Here is a 23,883-nt window from a genome sequence, read left to right on the forward strand (position 1 = left end):
CCCATTGGGAAGGGTTAAAGTGCACCTCAAGTGAAAACAACAGAGGTGAAAGCCCCAAGCACAGACCCTGGCACATAGTAGGTGCTCCATGACCCTTATTCATGAAGGACGCTTGTTTTCTTCAAGCAGAGGGACTTCTAAGCTTGAGCCAGGCTAGGAGGAAGGGTGTAGGGAAGAGCCAGCATGAGTGAGGGCCACTGCCAGGAGAGGTGCCTCTTTCTCTCACATACACACACAAACACACACACAACACAAACACACACCAAAACACACATACACATGGAAACACACAAACACAATACACACACAAATATACAACACAAACACAATACACACACCAACACACACATGGAAACACACAGATACATACACATGTACACACACACAAATACATATACACACACACAAACGCATATACACAACACATATGTATATACACAAATACACAGAAGCACATCACACACACACAAACACATATACATGGAAACACACACACACACTTTCTCCAAGAGAAGGAACAGAGTCCAGGCCAAACCCATGGAATCAGATCCTGGGGCAGAACCAGCCACGAGTCAGCCAGTGGGAGGGGTCAGGGAGATCTGGAGGACATGTGGATGACTTGGGGGGTGGCCCCCACTCAAACCAGACCCCTCTGTCTTCTGACATCCCCAGCCTTCAGGCAAACCCTCTGCCCGGCACCCAACCTGAGGTTGGAGAGAGGGTATGGCTGAGTTTCAGCCCTGACAAAGGCCGCACCTCTCTGCCAGCCACAGCTGTGGCCCATAGATCTCGGGCTGGGGCCCAAAAGGTCTGATCCCACCCAGCACAGTGATTATCTTGACATGTTAACTTGGGCAAGTTACTCTCCCTCTCCAGTCCTGAATTTTCCCTTCTGTAAAATGGGAATAGCCACATTGCCTTGTCTTCCTCCAAGGGGATGGTTGTGTGACTCTGCTGAACTATTCACAAAAGGAAATTGCTTTGCGACTCGCCCAAAACATTAGTCACTGTGATTATTAGCATCATCATCGTTATTGTTCCTCAATCCACATGCCAACTGTCCTCCACCCTCTCTCTCCTCTTGCCCTCTGGAATGCAGCTGAGTTGACAGTAGAAGGCTCTCCAGCACTCCCACGAGTCCTTCCCTGACTTACCTCTCTCCTCTAAGAACCTCCACCTTTTGCTGGCTGGTATTGAGTCAAGGGAAGGACCCTGCTTTCACCCCAAACATTCTCCCCACTACTGACCACCCTGATAAAGTGGGAAGAGCCCTGCCCATCAAGGGGCTCACTGATTGTTTGGGGGCACATCTCATCCTCTCTCTGACCTCAGCTGCCTCATCTGTAGAGGGAAAGTTGATGCAAACCTCACAGTGTTGGCATGAGCACTACACAGGATCATGTAAGATAAAGAGCCCATTTCAGGCCAGACGCAGTAACTCGTGCCTATAATACCAGTGCTTTGGGAGGCTGAGGTGGGAGGATCACTTGAGCCCAGGAGTTTCAGACCAGCCTGGACAACATAGTGAGATCTCATCGCTACAAAAAATGAAAAAAATAGCTGGGTGTGGTGGCATGCACCTGCAGTCCTAGCTACTCAGAAGTCTAAGGTGGGAAGATCACTTGAGCCTGCGAGAGCAAGGCTTCAGTGAACTGTGATTTTGCCACTGCACTCCAGCCTGGGTGACAGAGCAAGACCCTGTCTCCAAAAAAAAAAAAAAAAAAAAAAAAAAAAAAAGCTGGTGGGGATAGGGTGCAGGTGGGGGCTGGAAATAGGCTCTGAGAAGCTTGTCATTGCATTTGTCTGTGTAGTGTAGAATAGCTAAACTATCCAGATATCCATCAATAAGAAATGATTAAGTGAAATACAACACATACACAGAGTAGAATACTACGCAGCCCTTAGAAAGAATGGAGCAAGGCATGGTCAGACTTCTTGGTTGCAAGCAACAGACATGCCACACCTGGCTGATATCAGAGAGACCATTTCATAACTCCAGGGTGCACCATCCACACTGGGTTCCATGTAAATACCCCCCTCCTGCTATGTTTTTTGAAACTGTGCAACTTTGAAGCTTTGCAAAGATACCAAGGAATTTATAGAAATAAGGATGAGAGGCCGGGCGCAGTGGCTTATGGCTGTAATCCCAGCACTTTGGGAGGCCGAGGCAGGCAGATCACAAGGTCAAGAGATCGAGACCATCCTGGCCAACATGGTGAAACCCCGTCTCTACTAAAAATACAAAAAGTAGCTGGGTGTGTTGGCGTGTGGCTGTAGTTCCAACTACTCAGGAGGCTGAGGCAGGAGAATCGTTTAAACCTAGGAGGCGGAGGTTGCAGTGGGCCAAGATCACGTCCCTGCACTCCAGCCGAGAAACAGAGCGAGACTCCATCTCAAATAAAAATAAAAATAAAATAAAATAAGAAATAATGATCAGAAACCAAGAAATTCAGCCAAAGTCACTGGAAAGAATCAACTGGTCAGGATTTTTTCAGTGGCTCTCAATATCATCTCCATCGTAAATGACTTTCCAGCTGTTCCTGCACCTTTGCCTTATTCTCTCAAGACTATAACCCTGAAGAAAAGGCATAGAATAATTAAACCTCAGCCATGCATTGTATTTATTAACAGACACTCATGTTTGTACATACTGTACGCCAGGCACTGTTGTAAGAATGTTAAGTAGATTGTCTCCTGATTGCTTTATTTGAATTAATTTAATCTTCACAACAATTCTATGAGGTTGGTGCTATTATTAACTTCATTTTCTGAATGATGACACTGAGACAATTTGTCCAATTTATTTGACAAATAAGCAAACCTGGGATTCTAAACCAAGCAAACTGGTTTCGGAGCACTACGCTAGCTGCCTCTATAAGCATAGGAGACAACTGGAAGGAATCACAAGAAATCATTCTGTGGTAATCTCTAGGGAATAGGATTAACGAGAGCAGGGGATCTTTTTTTCACTTGATAGGTTCTATGCTACATAGGAGTTATTTGTTTATTTATTTTTTGAGACAGTCTCACTCTGTCACCCAGGCTGAAGTACAGTGGTGCAATCTCAGCTCACTGCAACCTCCACCTCCCAGGCTCAAGCTATCCTCCCACCTCAGTCTCCTAAGTAGCTGGGACTACAGGTGCATGCCACCATGACCACCTAATATTTGTATTTTTAGCAGAGATGAGGCTTCATCACGTTGGCCAGGCTGGTCTGAAACTCCTGAGCTCAAGCGATCTGCCCACCTCGGCCTTCCAAATTGCTAGGATTATAGGCGTGAGCCACTGTGTCCGGCCTAAGTTTTATTTTAATGATGACCCTGGATGGCTTGTATGGTGAAAATATTTCTAATACAAAGGTTTTATCTATCTGATTTTTTTCGTTTGTTTTAGTCTGTGTATGTGAAGCCAAAAACTGAGCTAGCTCTGAGGAAAGGAGGGCTAGTGTGCGCAATGAGCCACCAAGGAATTCTGCCAGGGTTGGAGTTGGAAGGACAATTTGTTGGGGGCCTGAGATGAGAAGGAGGAGGAGGAGGTGACTGCCGCCAGTCTTCTGCAGTTGCTCTTAAACTTGAGCCTGCATCACAGCCACCCGGAGGGCTTTTGGAAACATCGCTGGGCCCCGCTGCCAGAGCTTTGAACTAGTAGATCCAGGATGTGGCCCAAGAATGTTCATTTCTAACGTGTTCCCAGATGATGCTCATGCTGCTGGTCCAAGATCACACTCAGAACCACAGCCCTACCCTTATTGGCAGCACTGTACTTTTTTTTTTTTTCTTTTTTAGATGGAGTTTCACTCTTGTTGCCCAGGATGGAGTGCAATGGCAAGATCTCAGCTTACTGCAACCTCTACCTCCTGGGTTGAAGCGATTCTCCTGTCTCAGCCTTCCGAGTAGCCGGGATTACAGGCGCCTGCCACCACACCTGGCTAATTTTTGTATTTTTAGTAGAGACGGGGTTTCACCGTGTTGGTCAGACTAGTCTCAAACTCCTGACCTCAGGTGATCTGCCCGCCTTGGCCTCCCAAAGTGCTGGGATTACAGGCATAAGCCACCGCGCCCAGCAGCTCTGTACAATTTACAGAGCATGTGCATGTCACCTGCTCTCATCTAGTCCTCCCCACAACCCTGAGAGAAAAGGGGGCAGGCAAGGGCAGGGCAGCCATACCTGCTGTGTTGCTAAGGGGAACGAGGGGTGCCCACTTCGCCACAGCCTGCCATGCCCCAGTTATCCGGTCTCCACCACCCCTCCACCATCAGCTCCCACCACACTACCTCACCCACTAAATGCCAGCCCACAAGACTTCTCTCCGTCCCAGAACTTCCAGCTTTGTTTACCCCCGAAGGCCCTGCACTCTCTCCCCCCTGGAACAATGGAAGGCTGCCTCCTTCTCAGACCTCACTTCAAATATTGCCCCCTCAGGGAGTCTCCCCTTGACCACCTCACTTAATCACCTCTCCCCTTCCCAGGTGTTCTCTATACCTGTGATGAGTGACACAGTGGCCACAAACCACATGGGGCTATTGAAATTTAAATTCTCTAAAATAGAACTTAAAATTCAGTTCCTTGGTCACATTAGCCACATTGCAAGCGTTCCACATATTGACTGCTATGTTGGACAGCAAGGATATAGAACCTTTCCACCAACACGGGAATCCTACGGACAGCGCAGCTCTCTACCCTTACTCAATTTCATCATCTTCCCAACAATGCTCACTAGTTGAAACCTTATTCGTCTACTTATTTGCTGCCTGCCCTCTCCTAGAACACAAGTTTCTTAAAGACAGCGTAGGACTCTTTCACCACTGAATCTCCAGTGTTTAGCACAGTACCTCACATATTCCCAAAACAGGTATTCAAGAAACATTCACTGGAATGTTGGAGCAACTGCCAAGATTCGGAATTGGAGTCCTGTAATAGGGAACAGGGGTCACTCAGATTATCTTGTTCATCTGGGAGAAAATACACCTCAACTATTATCTGCATAGTGTAGTTAGTTAGTTGTTTAGTTTTTTTCCGTCTATATTCTCTATTAATTTCCATCCTCATCTCAGCTGCTGGGAAGAACACACATGCCCTGGCTGCCCAGAGAGGGATGAAGAGCAGCAGTTCCATTCACCACTTCAGGAAAAAGAATCATCTTGGACCTAGGAAAGAGCAGAGCAAGGGATGAGGTGGGCTGGAGATGGGATTGTCCAGGGCAGGATGAAGAACAGAAGGAAGCAGTGGCTCATGAATCCGGGTGTTTTAAGTGTGCTTGGGATACCCTAGAATGAAAAATCAGTGCCCAGCTCTGGACTGACACAGTCTGGACTTGAGTCTCTGCTCCACGGCTTATTTGCTGTGCAAATTACTTTCTGGGACTGGATTTCTTTGTCTGTAAATTAAGAAATAACAATGTATTTTTCTAATTAAGATGGTCATGGGAATTAAATGGGTTCTTCATAAGTCCTTAGAATGTCAGGCCCTTGGTATACATTCTTTTTTGTCACCCTTTCCAAAGCCCCAGGGCTGCCACTCACCTCCCATAACAAAAAAAATTGCTTCCCAGCGGTTGCTCATTATACCTCCCCTTCCAGCCTTCCCTTTCCTCTCCAGTACATGTCTCTGGACTAAAACCCTTGTGACTGAACCTGTCTTCTCTGCCCAGCCCCTGGGGACTCCTAACAAAGTTGTAATACTTGCCCTGGCATTCACATTTGCTTTCCCATTTGCTGTTTCTCAGCTTAGCTCCTCACATCTGCTAATTCGGGGCACAGGGTCTAGTACACGCCCACACTCAAGATCCTGAGACCCTAGTCTGCTCCTCTGCCTGGTGGAGGACACTGAGCCCTTGCCCAGCTCTCATGTCCATCACCAGAAGCTTTGTGTCTCCTTTCTTCCTCTGATCACTTGCACAGTGTCACCCAGGAGCTGGGACAAACAAAGATTCCTGGGCCCCACTGCAGGATGCTGCATTTTTAACAGGCCCTCAGGTGATTCATAAGTCCATGAAGTCTTGTGGGTTAGAGCCACTAACCCACAAGCCCTTGTCATGGGATGCAGCATGATCCACGTTGGGGACTGAGGGCGACTGTCTTCTCCAACCTCACCCTCCCCACATGCCCTTGAAAAGCCACTCGAGCCCTGTGCCCAGGAGCCCTCTCCTCCTTTATCGTCTGGGGAATATCTACCCTTCCTCGCTGGTGCAGCTCACTTGCCACCTCCTCCAGGAAGCCTTCTTGGGATCCATAAAGCTGAGCTGCTCATACCCTCCTCTGTATATTTAACAGCAATTTGCTTTTCATTGTGTGATATGGCCCAGCTTCTTCATTGGGCCTGGGGATCTGAAGCCACACCACTTCAAATGAGTGGGAGGGTGTGAAAAAAGGGCAAGTAATGGCCTGAAAAGAAGGGGGACCTTCCTGATCATCCACTGTGCATGTTCACATTCATCAATGACTTTGCTCTTTCCTTTTAACCTGTGAGGTTGGCATTGCCCACAGGTTGTTTGTTGTTGCTATTGTTTTGTTTTTTGGTTTTGTTTGTTTGTTTTTGAGACAGAGTCTCCCTCTGTCACCCAGGCTGGAGTGCAGTGCCACGATTTTGGCTCACTGCAACCTCTGCCTCCTGGGTTCAAGCGATTCTCCTGCCTCAGCCTCCTGAGTAGCTGGGATTCAGGCACATGCCACCACACCCGCCTAATTTTTGTATTTTTAGTAGAGATGGGGTTTCACCATGTTGGTCAGGCTGGTCTTGAACTCCTGACTTTGTGATCTGCCTGCCTCGACCTCCCAAAGTGCTTGGGATTACAGGTGTGAGCCACCATGCCTGGCCTGCCCACAGGTTTTACAAGAGGGAACACTGAGGCAAAAGCGTCCCGTGGAGGCTGCGCTGCTGACGAATGGCAGAGCGGCTCCTGCCATTCACCTGCATTGTATCTTGGAGCTTTGCTTTGGTCTGCTCCATAAGCTTCCTGAAAAAGTTTTCTTTGAAAAAGTCCAAATTTGTCCCTAATAACTGAAGGGTAGAAATGTGAAATGGGCCTACTCTGGGATCAAGACCATCTGGGTTCAAACCCTAACTTGGAAGCTCTGGGCCTTGGGCAACTAACTGGCCTCTTTCAAGTTCGTTTTTCCTCCTGTAGGTTGAAAGGTTTCAACAAGACAATGCAGATGAAAGGCACAGCCTGGCCCCCAGCATGCGGGCCAGTGTGGTAATTGATAGTTTTCTCTCCTGTTTCACTATCCTAGGTCCAAAGAGCCAGAAGAGGAGACTGCCCTTGGAGACAGCAGCTGTGCCAGCTGCAGAAATGGAGAGAGCTGTGAGCTAGAATAGAAGAAGAGAAAGGCCAAAAACCACGGAGAAACAGAGCCAGACAACACAGAGGTGAAATTCAGAAAGGGAGTCCAGCACTTGGCTGAAGTTACAGGCCTTTCCTGCCCTGCACTTTCCCACCCAAGGCCATATCTAGTTCATGCTATTAAGTCTAAGTAACAGCTTCAGAAGTGGCATCTTTGCCAACCACTAGGGAAGATATTGCCCTTTTTTTAATGATTCAAACTCTCCAGGGAACCAAGGGGGCTGAGGGCGCTAAGTTCCCTCCACACAGCTGGGCTCAGGACTCCCCCAATATGTATGTGCTTTGTTCCTGATTTTAATCGGCTCTGGGAGTCACATAAACCCCTGCTTGCCTGAGCACCAAGAGACCCAGGCCCGGGGGTCTTTCTTTGGGCTCAGTGCCTTCTGCATCTAAGCTTTCTTGGCAGTTTTACTCTCCTCACACTGTTTCTTGGGTTCTCACTTTCTGTTCTTGGGTTAGTGGATGTTTGTTTTCCTGAATTCATAAGTCCTTTGTAAGTCTTCTATCCCATGACGTAAGATGGGGGTATAAACAAAGAAGCAAGGGCTAGATGACCTTATGTGGGGCATGGTTAGGGAACAGGAATTCCATTATATCCAGCAGGGTAAAGGGGGTAGGAGGAAAAGGAAAAAAGTTCCCAAGACAGGGAACCAGCACCTGTCAACACCAACACACACCTGGTAAGTAGCAGGGCTGGTCTTCAAATCCAGGACTATGGGGCCAATGCATGGAAACAGAAGCAGCTTGTAGACTTCGGCGGTGGGGCTGCCAGAGTGGGGGAATTAAAGAAGGACAGGCTCTGCAGCCCAAGTGCCAGATGCCAAAGACCTGCAAAGGCTCTAGGACCTAGTTCCAAATCAGAGCTCCAGACACCATCCAGTGGCCACTAGTGAGATTGCAGGAGAAAAGAACATGAGAAAAGAATCCCCAGAGAAGCCAGTGTCGGCCACCTCCAGGGAGGAGGAAGAGAAGGAGCCTGGCCTTTGCTCTCAGTGCCCGCTATCAGTTGACTACCCTGCTCCAGTTTGACCTCCCCACCAGGTTTCTTCCTGGTGCAACTGATGTTTTCTCTCTGTGTGATCTTGGGCAGGCAACTCTGGCCTCTAGGCCTCAGTTTCCCCAACTGTAAAATGAATGATAAGGCAAGGTGAGGTCACATGCCAAGTCCATAGGTCTTTAGCTCATCTGATCCTCATGACCAAATAAGATGATCATTCCCATCCCGCCATACTCCAGACCCTCCTGACCACACATAGTTCGTGCTTCACTCACCTGTAAAGTCCTCCATGGCCTCCTGCAGAAATTCCAGCCACCATTTAAGGATCACCTCTCCAGGATTTCTCCCTCCTCTCATCTGAAGTTCCCTTTTTCTGCTACAGGTGTAGTCAGGTGGACCTCAGCCCTTCTAGCCCGGAGCTCCCTCAGCTCAAGAGTTTTTCTCAATCGTCAGTTTCTCCCTCTTCACCAAGCCTAGCAAGGTGCCCGGCACAGAGTGCTTAAGAGCAGCTGCTCTGAAGTCAGTCAGCCTGGCTTCAAGCCTCATGTGGTAGGCAGAATGGCCTTCCCTGCAAAGATGTCCATGTTTTAATCCCTGGAACCTGTGATTTCACCTCTCATGACAAAAGGGACTTTGCTGATGTGGTTAAGATAGAGAGCTTGAGGCCAGGCACGGTGGCTCATGCCTATAATCCCAGCACTTTGGGAGGCTGAGGCAGGCAGATCACCTGAGGTCGGAAGTTCAAGACCAGCCTGACCAACATAGAGAAACTCTGTCTCTACTAAAAATACAAAAAATTAGCTGGGAGTGTTGGCACACACCTATAATCCCAGCTACTCAGGAGGCTGAGGCAGGAGAATCCCTTGAACCTGGGAGGCGGAGGTTGCAGTGAGCCGAGATCACACCATTGCACTCCAGCCGCCTGGGCAACAAGAGCAAAAGCTCCATCTCAAAAAAAAAAAAAAAAAAAAAAGATAGCTTGAGATGGGACGATTATCTTTGATTATCAAGGTCATGCCAATACAGTCAGAAGGGTCTTTATTAGACAGAGACAGGAAGCTCAGAGTCAGAGAGAGATGTACTGATGGAAACTGAGGCTGAAGTGATGTAGGGCCATTACCCAAGGAATTCAGGTAGGCTCTAGAAGCTGGAAAAAGCCAGGAAACAAAAGCCTCCAGAAGGAATAAACCCTTGCCAACATATCTTAGACTTCTGACCTAAAAACTGTAAGGTAATAAATGTGTGTTGTTAGCCACGCAATTTGTGGTAACTTATTAGAGCAGCCACAGGAAACATCGTGGTTCAGCTTCGTACTGGTTATTTTACTGCTGGAAACTTAACCTTTCTATGCCTCGGTGTCATCTGTAAAATGGGGATGATAAAGGCAATAATTCTTATTTCCCAAGGTGGTTGCAAGTATAAAATGAAAATACCCGCAAATCAGTTACAATAACGCCCAACACTAAATATGTTAGCTGTTACTATAAGAATAGTTAATAGCTACCATTAATTGAGGGCCTGATAGGTACCAGGCACAATGTCACATGCCTTAGAAGAATGTCCTTGATTCTCCCCATCACCCTTGGGGTAAAAATTTCAATCTCCCCTTTGCAGATGAGGAAACAAACACAAAATAATTTTCCCCAAATCACTCTAGGACTGGAAGCATTTTAAACTTCGTGGTTTCTTGCATGCACCTGGGAAATGGTATTGGTTTGTGTTCTTTGCTGATAGAGGTGTTTTGGGAGGGGTTGGCAGGGTGACAGAAGGAAGGCCACAGGCTGGGCAGACAGGGGTCCTGATACCTCCTTCTCTTCCTACCTAGTACAGGAGGGAGTTAAAATCGGGCAAAGCTCATCTATCCACTTCCACCCCATCCATTTAGGGGTTCAATTACTGCCTCTCACTTTCCCACCAATGCCACCCCCACCCCGCACCCCCACCAGCGCTCAGTCCTAGCAGCTTTTGAGCCAGATTTGGGGGCACTATGGGATAGGCCTGGCCGGAGAGCGAAGCGTTCAATCCGCCGGGGAATGGGATGGCGCAGGCTTGCCCAGACCCCAAGGATTCCTGTTGAGCCCCCTCCCTTCCTGCAGCCTGCATAAGGAGCCATCTGTTCTCGGCTGAATAAACAAGCAGGGGGAAGAAGCAGCCCCGGGTCTCCTGCCCCCGAGCCCGACCCCCTCACAATGCGCCTTTCTCCAAGGAGACGCCGCCCGGGCGCCGCCAGAGTGCGCTCCGTCTGGCTTCCCCTCCCCCTGGCGGCGCAGCAAGCCCCAAAAACGAACCCTGTGGAAATCAGTTTTTTTTTTTCTTTCTTTTTTTTTTTTTTTAAGAAAACAAATCCAACAAAGAACTGAGCGCAGCACGCGGCGAGGGCATGCCGGTCTAGCACGTGCCCCTTCCGCCACCACCCGCTATCCCCCTGACCCAGCAGTCCGCCTAATGGTCCGGGCGAGGCCAGCTCAGCTCAGTGTCGGAAGCCCGCCAGCGCCTCCGCCCCGACAGCCCAAGCCCGACGGGCCCAGGTTCTGCCTGGCCCCGGCGCACTGTCCATGGTGCCGCGCCTCAGCCCGGGTCTGGGCCGCCCGTGGCCCTCACTTCTGGTTGGCCAGTTGGTTCTCCAGATGCTCCAGGCGCGCCGTCAGCTGGGCCAGTGAGCGGTTAAGGAGGCCGTTGGGGTTCGCCGAGGTCCCTTCACTTTCCCTCCAGCCCGCGCCACCAGCCCCAAAGGATATGGTTCAGCGTCAGGCTCTCGAGCGCCCCCAGAGTGCGGCCCTGGAACTCCACGAGGCTTTCGCATTCGCATGGGCTCCGAAGCTCTGTCCCTGCGCTGATGCCCTCCTCTGTAAGCCGGGCACAGACGGTCAGGGGGATGAGAAATTGCGCTAGCTTTGGCCCTCTGATTTCCCTGCACTGGGCCTATGGTTGAGTATATGGGCTTTGGATTCAGAGAGACCTGGGCTGAGTCCCAAGCTAAGTAGCTGTGAGATCCTGAAAAACTCATTAATCTTTCTAAGCTCAGTTTCCTCATCTATAAAATGGATATAATGAAAGAATGTATGCATTAGTGGCTTCGATGATTCATTCATTTGTGTGTGTGTGTGTGTGCGCGCGCGCGCACACACACACACGCGAAACTTACAAGACTGTTTATCAAATCTTAATGCTCATTGGAATCATCAGGAGAGCTTGTTAAAATATAGATTCTGATTCAGAATGGAGAAGGAGCTCAGAAGGTACATTTCTAACAAGCTCCCAAATGATGCTGATGGTCCTGGTCTGCGGACCACACTTTGAGTAGCACTCTCCAAATAAAATTTTATGCAACGATGAAAGTGTTCTACACCTGCCCTGTCCAAAGCAGCAGCCACAAGCTACATGTGGCTGTTTAACACTTTAAATGTGACTGGTGCTACTAAAGGACTAAAATGTATCTTATTTTAATCAATTGTAATTAAATAGATACTGCCTACCTTTGTGAAAAAGCACAGATCTAGAACACTGCCTTGTTCAAGTAAATACTTTACAGCAGGGGTCCCCAACCCCCAGGCCATGGACCAGTACCAGCACATTACATGGACCAGTATCAGTACATGGCCTGTTAGGAACTGGGTCGCATAGCAGGATGCGAGCAGCCAGCAGGCAAGGGAGCTTAATCTGTATTTATAGCCGCTCCTCATCACTCCTATTACAACCTGAGCTCCTCTCCTGTCAGATCAATGGCATTGTTAGATTCTCATGGGAGCACAAACCCTATTGTAAACTGTGCATGTGAGGGATCTAGTGCATGCAGCCTTCTTATGGAAATCTAATGCCTGATGATCTGTTTATTACATGATTGTATATTACAAAGTAATAATAGAAATAAAGTGCACAATAAATGTAATGTGCTTGAATCATCCCAAAACCATCTTCCCCACCACATCATGGAAAAATTGTCTTCCACAAAACCACTCTCTGGTGCCAGAAAGATTGGGAACCACTGCTTTATAGTGTATTTCAACTAGACCAGTGATTCTCAAAGTGTGGTCCTTGGACCAGCAGCATCAGCATCGTGTAGGAATTTATCAAAAATGCAAATTACCAGGCAACACCCCAGACTTACTGAATTAGAAAATCTAGAATTGAAGCCCAGCAATTTGTGTTTGTTTTTGTTTTGTTTTTTGAGCTCTGTCACCCAGGCTGGAGTGCAGTGGCGCAATCTCAGCTCACTGCAACCTCCACCTCCTGGGTTCAAGTGATTCTCCTGCCTCAGACTCCCAAGTAGCTGGGATTACAGGCGCGTGCCACCATGCTCTGCTAATTTTTTGTATTTTTAGTAGAGACAGGGTTTCACTGTATTCGCTAGGATGGTCTTGATCTCCTGACCTCGTGATCCGCCCACCTCGGCCTCCCAAAGTGCTGGGATTACAGCCGTCAGTCATCGTACCCAGCCGCAATTTGTTTTTAAAGGCCCACCAGGTGATTCTGGTGTGACCTAATCTTTAGGAACCAGTGACCCTGATCCAACTCTATCTCCCCACACATCAGCATCTTGGGGGTTGGGCAGGAGGTCTTACAATTAAAATTGGCACGTTTTTTCTTAGCAGTACATAAAATAGTGGTGAATCTTAAAATGAATGGTATCTTAGATTCACTGAAATTCTATAAGCATGTGCCATTGTTAAGATTACAGGGAGGCTGAGCGCAGTGGCTCACACCTGTAATCCCAGCACTTTGGGAGACCGAGGCGGGTGGATTATGAGATCAGGAGATCGAGACCATCCTGGCTAACACAGTGAAACCCTGTCTCTACTAAAAATACAAAAAATTAGCTGGGTGTGGTGGCACACACCTGTAGTCCCAGCTACTCGAGAGGCTGAGGCAGGAGAATCTCTTGAACCTGGGAGGCGGAGGTTGCAGTAAGCCGAGATCGCACCACTGCACTCCAGCCTGGGCAACAGAATGAGACTTCATCTCAAAGGAGAAAAAAAAAAAAGAGAGAGAGAGAGAGATTACAGGGAATAACGCAGAAAAAAAAATGCTACAACAAAAGTACCTTAGGAAAAAAAGAAAAAGGATTACAGGTAGTGAAATAATAAACACAATGCCTGCCATTTAACCTTTGAAAACACTGCTGTAATGATTTAAAAGTTGTGTCTTCATCTTAGTCTTATATGTACTATGAACAAACTGCTGTAAGTCTTGTTATTGATAACAATCCACAAAGACCCCTAACTTCACAGATAGAGAAACAAAGGGTTGGAGATGGGGAACAGTCATACCACCAATTGGTAAAGAGCTTTGACCACAGAACCCAGACTTCTCTTAGAACTCAAGAGCTACAGGTAACCTTGGACAGCTAGTGCCTCCCCTGTTACAGAAAAGTTAAGGTAGGTGTGGGGGTAAGTGACTTGTCCAAAGTCACACTGCAGGGCCTGTAAGAGTCAGCACAGGAAGAGCTCTGAAAGAGCCCCTAATCTGAAAGAGCCACAATAATTAGAATTAGCTGGGAGGCGGGAAGGGAGGAGAGTTGGGGAAAGGAGTGTGTGTGTATATTTGTATATGTATATACATGCACGTGCGTGTGTGCGCACACATACACACATATATATTATATAATACAGCACATATAGCATATTATATATACTTTTTTTTTTGAGACAGGGTCTCACTGTGTCACCAGGCTGGAGTGCAGTGGTGCAATCTCAGCTCACTGCAACCTCCACCTCCCAGGTTCAAGCAATTCTCCTGCCTCAGTTCCCGCCACCTTGCCCAGCTGATTTTTATATTTTTTGGTAAAGACAGGATTTCACCATGTTGCCAAGGATGGTCTCGAACTCCTGATCTCAAGTGATCCACCTGCCTCGGCCTCCCAGAGTGCTGGGATTACAGGCATGTGCCACTGCGCCCAACTCCACTACATATATTTAAAAAAAAAAAAAAAAAAAAGACAGATTCTCCAGACCCAGACCAGCCCTACTTAGTCTGTTTCTGGAGCTGGAGGCCAATAAACTGGAAGAAGAATCACATCTTAAGCCTGGGTTAGTGTCTAAAGTCTCTAGAGTAAAAGTTACCCTGGAGATTTCCCTATATCACCTAGAGCACAGTACACAGGACTCAAGAGCCCCCTTCTCCTCCACAAGTAGAGTTAGTCTCCTTTTCCTCTGCTGAGCACCAGATGATGAAGTAGAGGGATTGCACTTATGAGGTATGCTGTCCACATAAAAAAAAAAAAAAAGAAAAAGAAAAGAAAAAAACATGCCTTTGCATACTTAAAATATACCCAGTCCTGCCACTTTGCCAAGTTCATAGGGTTGAATTCTAACAAGTTCAGGGGATATATGCTGTGACTCCACTTACAAATGCTGTCTGCTGTGCCTTCAAAAAAAAATTCCCAAATTATTCTGAACCTCCACTGATTTGGGGGACTGGTAGCCTAGTCTAGGATTTCTTAGACTTTAATATGCTTACAAATCACCTGAGAATCTTGTCGAAGTGCAAATTCTGATTCATTCGGTCTGGAGAGCACCAGAAACGCCTCAGTTCTAAGAAGCTACTGGGTGACCGCCCTGCCGCTGGCCTGCGGACCACATCTGGAGTAGCAAAGCTCTGTCTAGTAAGCCTAACCTCTGGCTATAACTACAGAGGAGGTAGGGATTGAATAGGAAGGGGAGATATCAGAGGGCGGGCAACGAGAGAGAGGAGGAGCCCCGAGAGAGATGCGCTCACCTGGGCAGATGCTGCTTCTGAGGTTCCGCAGCAGGTGCGTCATGGTGCCGAAGTCCGGGGCGTAGGACACGTGCAGTTCAGCTGGCTCCGAGGCGATCTCACGCAGCTCCGCCTCCACCGCCTTGCCCACGCCCACGGCATACATGGCGATGCCTACAGGGCCGGGGACTCAGAGGGTGCCCTAGGCCTCGGGAAAGCTGCCTGCCCGCGTCTGACCCAACCCCAGCCCACTGTGTCCCATGCCAAGCCCACCTTCCTCCTTGGCACGCGCTGCCCACACCGAGATGTCATCCTGGGAGCGGCCATCTGTGAAGACCAGGCCAACGCGAGGCACGTTGAGGGCACGGGGCCGCGCACCCTGTGCCTCTGAGAAGCTGTGCTCCACCATGTGCCGCAACGCCAGCCCTGTCATGGTGCCGCGTTCCATGTACTCCACAGCCAGGACCGCCTGCTTCACCTCGGCTGCGGTGCCGTAGCGACCCAGAGGGAACTCGGTGCGCACGCGGCTCGAGAACTGCACCAGTCCCACGCGCGTGCCCTCGGGGGACACGTCTAGGAAGTCCACAATCTGGTTCACGAAGCGCTTCACCAGCTCGAAGTTTTGTGGACGCACGCTCTTGGAGCCGTCAACCAGCAGAACAAGGTCCACGTGGCCTTCCCGGCACCCTGCACAGCCAGAAGAGCTTGAATTGAGGGACTAGATTCTTGATTGGCAGCAGCTGTCTATCCATCTAGTCGTTCATTCGCAAACATTTATTATATAACAGATAACATTTCCTGAGTCCTTCCTGTGCCAGGCAGTGTGCTAAATAATAATAATTATCAACATTATCATCGTCATCATCATCGCCCTTGACATTTATTCAGTGCTTAGAACAAACCAGACACTCTGCTAAAAGCATCTTTTTAACAATCATAATGACCACAATAACTACCATTTATTGATCATCTACTATGTATCAGGCACACTTCTAAGCACGTACCAGTATTAACAATAATAATAACAAAACCATTATTTACCAACAGCTTACGATGTGCCAGGTACTGGGTGAAGTGCTTATATATATTCTCAATCCTCCCAATAAGCTTGAGTATTGTCCCCATTTTCTATAACCTGAGGTTCTGATGGATAAAGTGATTGCCCCCGATTTCATAGCTAGTACTGACTAAGCCAAGACATGAAGCCAGGTCCGTCTGACTCCAAAACCCATGCTCCTGAATGACTCTACAATGTCACCTCCCCTATTCCGAGCCAGGGAATTTGCTAGGACCAAAATGTGGTGTGTGTTGGCGTGGGGAGGTTTTGAAACGTTTTGAAAGAATTAAAACATAATCCTGATCCATGAGGACGGAGCAGAGCAAGTCAGACACGCCATATGCTCTGGTCAAGGAAAGTGCTAGAAGAGAAGAGCATTCAGGGACCCCAAAGTAGGAATAGTGCATTCTTCCTGGAGTTGTTAAGGAAGGCTGCATGGAGGTGATGGCATTCTATCTGATTTTTGTTATAAACTGAATGAGTGTGTTTTCCAAAATTCATTTGTTGAAACCCTATGTTTTAATTTTAGTCTTGGGAGGTGAGATCTGTGGAGGTAATTAGGATTAGATGAGGACATGAGGGTACAGCGCTCATGAGTAAAATTACTGTCCTTATAAGAATCTGAAGAGGTCAGGCTTGGTGGCTCCCAGGACTTTGGGAGGCCGAGGCAGGCAGATCGCTTGAGGTTATGAGTTTGAGACCAGCCTGGCTGAGATGGCAAAACCCCATCTCCACTAAAAATACAAAAATTAACCAAGCATGGTGGTACGCACCTGTAGTCTTAGCTACTCTGGAGGCTGAAACAGGAGAATCAGTTGAGCCCCAGAGGCGCAGGTTGCAGTGAACCGAGATTGTGCCACTGCACTCCAGCCTGAGAAACAGAGGGAGACTCAGTCTCAAAAAAAAAAAAAAAAAAAGAGTCTGAAGAGGCTTGCTTCCTGTCTTCACCATGTGAGGACACAGCAAGAAGACTGGTGTGTGTGTGTGTGTGTGTGTGTGTGTGTGTGTGTGTGTGTGTGTGTGTTGGCGTGGGGAGGCTTTGAAAGGTGTGCCATCTAAAAATCAGAAAACAGGCTTTCATTAGACGCCATATCTGCTGGCACCGTGGTCTTGGATTCCTCAGCCTCCAGAATTGTGAAAAATAAATGTTGTTTAAGCCACCTAGTCTATGGTACTTTGATATAGCAGCCTGAATGAACCAAGACAGTCTTGAAAGATCAGTAGGAGTTTGTCAAAGCAGTAAGGGACAGTCTAGAAGGTGGGATGCAGCATGTGCAGAGGCTTGGGATCTAGGGAGTTCCTGACACATCCAGGGAGGGGCAGGCCAGTAAGACTGAAATGTTCAAGTGTGGCAGGAGATGGGCAGATGGAGTTGGCTGAAGCTAGATCGTGATGACCTAAGGCAGTGGTTTCAAAATTTTTATCACAGCCCACAGTAAAAATAATAATAATGATAATACATCATGAGACATTTCACATAGAACTAAAGTTTCAGAAATAATATAACTCTACAGGCAGTAAACTCTATATTGTCTTCCATTCTTTATTTTTTTAATGTTGGTTGTAACCCAGAGATTTGATTTCATTATTCATTAATGTGGTTCTGCTCACCATTTGAAACACTTAGGAGTAAGTCATTTGATCTTTCTTCTGTAGGCATTGGTGAGCCATATAAGGCTTGTGCACGAAGGAGGAATGTAATCTAGTATGTATTTTTTAAATTAACATTGACAGCAGAATAGAGGATTGTAGAAAAGAGATGGAGGCAGGGAATGGCATACCCTCCAATGTCACCCCCACCACACACACACATTCACACCACAGCCTAGGGGCCACAGCAAGGGCAAAGTCAAGGACACTCTGAATGTGGGCAAAGGGGCAGAAGCCAATAGAACGCCCTCCCACCCGTTACTCACGGTCGCAGCTCTTGCCATCTGCCTGAAGTTGCCGCCCCTCGGGGCACAGGCAGCGGTAGGAGAGGCCCTCGCTCACACACTGGAACTCACAGCCATGGTCCACGCCATTGCAAAGGTCCCGGACTGAAGGGAGAGACAGGTCAGGATGAGTCAGGATGGACCCCACCAGCTAAGATCTCTTACCCCTCCCGCAAATGTAGGAGAGGCCGTCTCACCCTGACAGCTCCTCCCATCCGGCTGCAAGTCATGGCCCTCTCTGCAGTGGCACCGTGGCCCACCAGGGGTGCTAACACACTCATGCTGACAGCTATGGTTGCCAAAGCTGCAGTAGTCAATGGCTGGCAGGAGGGAAGAAACAGCAAGATGTTGCCTCTGATTGGAGCCCTCAGAGGCCACAGTCCAGGGTGTGGTGGGAGGGCGGGGGTGTTGCTCACCCCTGCAGCTCCTCTGGTCCTGCTGGAGTACAAAGCCAATTTGGCAGCGACAGAAATAGGAGCCCGGGGAATTGACGCAGTGGTGCTCACATCCATGGGTTCCTTCAGCACACAGGTCAATGGCTGAGGAAGAGATGGGGTCAGTCTATGCCCAGGGCTGCCCTTCTCAGCTCTGGTAGCACAACCACCTGCGGAAATTTGTAAGAATACCTATGCCTGGGCCCCAACCCCAATAATCCTGACCTAATTAGTCAGGGCCCCTGTCCTCAAGATGCTCTCTGACTTACAGAGGACAGGTTTGGCCACTTTACCTGCCTGAGCCTCCATTTTTCTATTTGCAAAATGGGAATATAATGGAAAAGAATGATTGCTATTCACAGCTTCCTTCTGTGGAAGTTGGGGAACTATTGCCCTGTTGAGCATCTTGATGGTCTGGACAGGTAAAGATGGCCGAGAGCTGGACTGGAGACATGATAATTACCCTGTATAAAAAAGTGAGTATTTGGGGTTCCTGGAAAGGAGATGAGAGTGGAGAGAGAGAGAGAGAAAAAAAAAAAAAAAAAGAACAAGAGAGCCAGTATGAAGATGAGTAACTCTGTGGGTTGAGGCTGCCCGTGAAAAATCCCTTGTACTGGGCTGACTGAGGACTTTTAGAAACAAAGCTGTCTAATATTCAATCATAATGAGTTTTTCTGTGTGTGTGTGTGTGTGTGCTATGAGTTACTTAGCACATACACACTTGTGTGTGCCCCTGCATACAAGTATATAAACCAAAGAAGAGGTTGATGAACATGCATGGAACAAGAACAGCATGTGCAGGGTTGAGAAATGAGAGAGGATCCATAAATCAAATGAATTTAGCAGAGGCTCACAGCAAGAGGTGACCACCAGAACGTAAGCACTTGGGGGATTTTCAGAGGTCTTGGAGAGGGATTTGAATGTTAAACAGTCATCAAATCAGAGTTCAAGCCAACTTTTAGTTTCTGGAAACAAGAAGACCCCGGCTGACATCTGGGTTATCAGGATTACATGATTTCTTTTCCCAGGTTGTTGTGAGGCTGAGAGATAATAATGTGTGTAATGCTCCTAGCACAATGTCTAATACTAACTTGGCACTCAGTAAAACACCCAATTGCATAAGCAAGGTATTCTGTGCCATAGCTTTTCAGAAGACAAAAATGAAGAACCAGCTCAGACCTGTAATCCCAGCACTTTGAGAGGCCAAGGCGGGAGGATCTCTTGAGCCCAGGAGTGTGAGACCAGCCTGGGCAACATAGCAAGACCCTATCTCTTAAAAGAGAGAATCTTGAAAGATTTTCAAGGGCAGAGGGGAGCAGCAAGGGCAGCTCAGGTAAGCAGCACACAAAGAGCTCACGGGCGGCATGAGTGGGGAGTCCCACCTAACTAAAGACCCCCCAACAGTATCTAAGAAGAGAAACTGTAAGGACGTGCCTGTAAGAAGACAGGAACAGCCGGGCGTGGTGGCTCATGCCTGTAATCCCAGTACTTTGAGAGGCCAAGGTGGGCAGATTACTTGAGGTCAGGAGTTCGAGATCAGCCTGGCCAACATGGTGAAACCCTGTCTCTACCAAAAATACAAAAAATAGCTGGGTGTGGTGGTGGATGCCTGTGATCCCAGCTACTTGGGAGGCTGAGGTACAAGAATCGCTTGAACCCAGGAGGCAGAGGTTGCAGTGAGCCAAGATCACACCATTGCACTCTAGCTTGGGCAACAGAGCAAGACTCTGTCTCAAAAAGGAAAGGAGAGAAGAGGAGAGGAGAGGACAACAGAAACAAGTTTGGGAGGAGAATTGGAGACTGGTCTGAAAACATCGAGAAAGAGGGTAGAAAGCACACTGAACTGTGGGCTCCCATCAGGGACTTGTGTGAACCCAAGCAATACCTTTCTTTCTTAGGTCTGTAAAGCGATGGATGTGTGCTTTTACTGCCAAAGGCCCTTCCAGACTCATTGGTCTGATGTTGGGGCAATGGAGATTTAAAGAAGGTTCAGGAGCAGTGAGATTGCAGGACAGGGGTAGCTCTCACCCAAACAGCTCTTGTTATCTGCTGCTAGCTTGTAGCCCAGGTTGCAGGTGCAGTGGAACGTGCCCAGGGCATTGACACATTGGTGCTGGCAACCATGTCCCGGCTCAGCACACTGGTCCTTCCCTGAGGACACACAGGACTAGAATCAGCAGGGAACAGATGGGCAGAAGTCTCCAACAAGAGAGAGCTGGATGGGGATGGGGTCAGAGGCAGGCATCACCTTCAAATGGCTTTCAGAAGTAAATAACTAATTTGAGAGAGGCCATACCAAATGGGAGGGCTTAGGGAAATAATAAGGCTTAAGGAGCCCCTGTGAGTAGGCTCAGAAGAGGAGGCACCCAATTAGACATGTCAGTGGGCTAAGACAGGACTACGCAGGGGCAGGAGTGGGTAGGAGGTGGAGAGGTGTTAAATCGAGATGGGCGGAATAAACTCAAAACGTGACTGGAACAGCTCTTGTAGCATTTGTGGGAGGAGCTAAGATGATAACGGAAGAAGCCATCCCCATGTGGGAGGGCCATGACTCTTTGGAACAGCCCATCTCTCTTAGCTTTGAGAATCACTGGTTCCTTGTGTGCAGGGGATTGGTGCTGGAGTTTGACATTAAGCCTGTGGTAAGCTGTGGCGGGCAGGGCAAGAAACTATAGTTTGCTCCTTGTTGATGGAGCCTGAGCAGAAGTGGTCAGCGCTGAAATCTGACACAGCCTGCGGTAGGTCAGAGCAGCTCTAACTGGAAAGCGCGGGGCCACCCCACGGGATGGGATTTACTGTGGTGGGAAAGGAATCCAAGCATTTGGATTAAGAGTTCGAGCTTCACTCCAGCACCCTCCTAACTCACCACACAGCCGGCTCTGGAACTGCAGGCCGAACTCCTGGATGAGGTCGAAGGACTCTACGAGGAAGACGTGCTCGTCTAGCGGGGGCGATGCCATGGCGCGCAGGGAGCCCACGTCCGCGCGCTGCACCCCCACCGCGTAAATTTCAATGCCGCGGGCGCGGGCCTGTGCCGCCACCTCGGCCACGCGGTCCTGGGGCCGCCCGTCTGTCACGATGACAGCGACGCGCGGCACACGTTCCTCTGGCGGGCGCGCGCCCTCGGCCACGCTGAAGGCCACGTTCATGGCGTACTGGATTGCCAGTCCCGTCATGGTGCCTTGCGCCAGCGGCACCAGGTCACGGATGGCGCGTTCCATATCCTCGCGGCGCGAGAACGCACGGAGAGGGAAGACGCTCTGCACTTGACTCGAATACTGGATCACGCCAACGCGCGTGGCGTTGGGACCCACGTTCAGGCCTCGGAGGAGGCCCACGAGGAACTGCCGCATGGTCTCGAATTCGAAAGGGCGCACGCTGCGGGAGCTGTCAATCACGAACACCAGATCCAGGGGCCCAGTGTGACACCTGGGACCTGCGGGGAGATCAGTGAGGACTCTCCTAGGTCAGCAAAGCCTCACCTCCGAGGAGAACCCCAGGGAAACCCAGAGGAAATGCTGCTATGCCGGCATAACAGCGCCCAGCACAGCAAACGCAGATTAGATAGATGCACGCACTCGGCATGTGCCTAGTACCTGGGCTAGGAGATTTCACAAATTCCCTCATCTTACAGCTCTGAGGGCTATTCTGAGGAGGTATTACCCATTGACGAGGGGGCAAGGAAGCGTCGCAAACTCAAAGCCTGCAGGGACCAGGCAGGGAACATGGATGAACTGGTTGGGTTAGGGTGGTGGAGACCCAAAGAGCCCCTATCACTCCTAATTGGGCAAGAAGCTCCATCCAAATGCTGCCATGCGCCTGCAAACTGGATGTTAGCAGATTCCTGGATTTTTCAAGAGAAGTACTAAACAGGGATTTTTATGTAAAATTTCCTGTTTTTTTCATGTTTTCAAATAATTTTTCCAAATTAAAAACCCAATGGGCAGTTACTGCATGTGCCCAAAACTAAGCCACATCCTACAGATGAAGAAACTGGGGCCCAGAAAGTTGAAGTGGGAAACTTAAACCCAGTCCCATATGTTGCAAAGCCCTTGCTTCCCTCTCCCCAGCAGGAGGAGCTGGCTGCAGAAGAAGGACCTGCTTCCGCTCCCCTCCTCCCACTGGTGAGGTCTGGGCCCCAGTTCACCTGCCAACTGGAGCTGGCTTTCCCAGGGCTGAAGAAGGAACAGCAACACGAGCCAGCAAAGAAGGCCTCTCATGGCGCTTGGGGACAGAGAATGGAGCTGTTAGAGCCTGGAGGGAGGAAGGAAAACAGAAAAGAAACATTATTTACAGAGCTCTTATTCTGGGTGATAGGCACTTGGAGGGGGAAGAGAGTTAGGGGTTTATTTTACTAATCTCTCTATTTTTGTGCATGTTTGAAATGTTTCAGAATTTAAAAATTCTCATCACAGTGGAATTGGTGGGAAACACAAGAGATTCTTTTTTTTGTTGGTTTTTTTTTTTTTTTTGAGATGGAGTCTTGCTCTGTTGCCCCAGCTATAGTGCAGTGGTATTATCTTGGCTCACTGCAACCTCTGCCTCCCAGGTTCAAGCGATTCTCCTGCCTCAGCCTCCCGAGTAGCTGGGATTACAGGCTCCTGCCACCACACCTGGCTAATTTTTTGTATTTTTAGTAGAGAGAGGGGGTTTTGCCATGTTGGCCAGGCTGGTCTCCAACTCCTGACCTCAGGTGATCCTCCCACCTCGGCCTCCCAAAGTGCTGGGATTACAGACATGAGCCACCGCGCTCAGCCCACGAGAGATGATTTGTGGAACTGCAGAATACTAAATAAGAATAGATACATAGATACAAATACAAAAATTCAACAAAAAAAAACAGGTCTTTCTTAAATGTCAGGCACAGTGTTAAATGCTCGTCACGCATTGTGGTATTTTATCCTCTCTGCAATTTTAAGAGTAAGGCTGTGATTGTCCCTATCATACAGACAAGGAAATTGAGGCTCAGAAAAGTTAAGCGCTGGTACCTAAAGTCATTCGGCCAAAAAATGGCTGCGACAGGACAGAATCCCACGCCTGCAGGTTTCTGTGAGCCATTCTGGGCGTTTGGTGCCTCTCCTCCTGCCAGGCGAATCTCTGCAGACAGAAGCCCTTCTCCACCTCGGCCCACTCCCCTACACACACAAGGTTCTGTGTGGCTGTCTTTGCAACTCGCCAACACCCCCACCCGCCAGACTCCTCCATACACACGAACACAGACACGTACTGCCCAACCGCAGGCGGCGAGGAGGGGCTGCGCCCTGTTGCGGAGGTTGAGCGCGGTGGCGCGGCAGCGAGTGGACCAAAACCCACCGCGCACAAGAACGCGCGGCTTGGCGCCTGTTTCCCGCCTGCTCTCAGGAGCGACCGCCAGGGGACGCCCGAGACGGCAGGGGGCGTGGGAAGCCCACATCTGCCCAGCAGGT

The 23,883-nt window shown here is 48.9% G+C and overlaps 1 protein-coding gene across 4 annotated transcripts; it reads right to left on the reverse strand.

The window, feature by feature from the left end:
• Window positions 1-10,639: 10,639 nt before the first annotated feature.
• MATN4 (matrilin 4) lies at window positions 10,640-23,836 on the reverse strand. Of its 4 annotated transcripts, XM_028827425.2 has the most exons (11): window positions 23,446-23,813; window positions 22,605-22,711; window positions 21,324-21,893; window positions 20,486-20,608; window positions 18,440-18,562; window positions 18,221-18,343; window positions 18,006-18,128; window positions 15,306-15,719; window positions 15,054-15,206; window positions 11,078-11,185; window positions 10,652-10,995 (listed from the first exon to the last, which is right to left on the reverse strand). In XM_028827425.2, the coding sequence occupies exons 2-11, from the start codon at window positions 22,675-22,677 to the stop codon at window positions 10,937-10,939; spliced, it is 1,869 nt and encodes a 622-aa protein (XP_028683258.1). In that variant the 5' UTR covers window positions 22,678-22,711; window positions 23,446-23,813; the 3' UTR covers window positions 10,652-10,936.
• Between the last annotated feature and the right edge of the window lie 47 nt (window positions 23,837-23,883).

This window comes from Macaca mulatta, chromosome 10, assembly GCF_049350105.2.
Source record: "Macaca mulatta isolate MMU2019108-1 chromosome 10, T2T-MMU8v2.0, whole genome shotgun sequence".
Classification (NCBI taxonomy): domain Eukaryota; kingdom Metazoa; phylum Chordata; class Mammalia; order Primates; family Cercopithecidae; genus Macaca; species Macaca mulatta.

What these genes read in the sequence shown, in the direction of transcription:
- MATN4 (XM_028827425.2), bottom strand. Translation starts at nt 22,677, where the DNA reads ATGAGAGGCCTTCTTTGCTGGCTCGTGTTGCTGTTCCTTCTTCAGCCC. An exon ending in GGACCAGAGGAGCTGCAGGG is followed by an intron (nt 18,344 to 18,439) that starts GTGAGCAACACC and finishes CCCTCCTGCCAG; the next exon opens with CCATTGACTACTGCAGCTTT. An exon ending in CAGAAGCAGCATCTGCCCAG is followed by an intron (nt 11,186 to 15,053) that starts GTGAGCGCATCT and finishes CCCGGCTTACAG; the next exon opens with AGGAGGGCATCAGCGCAGGG.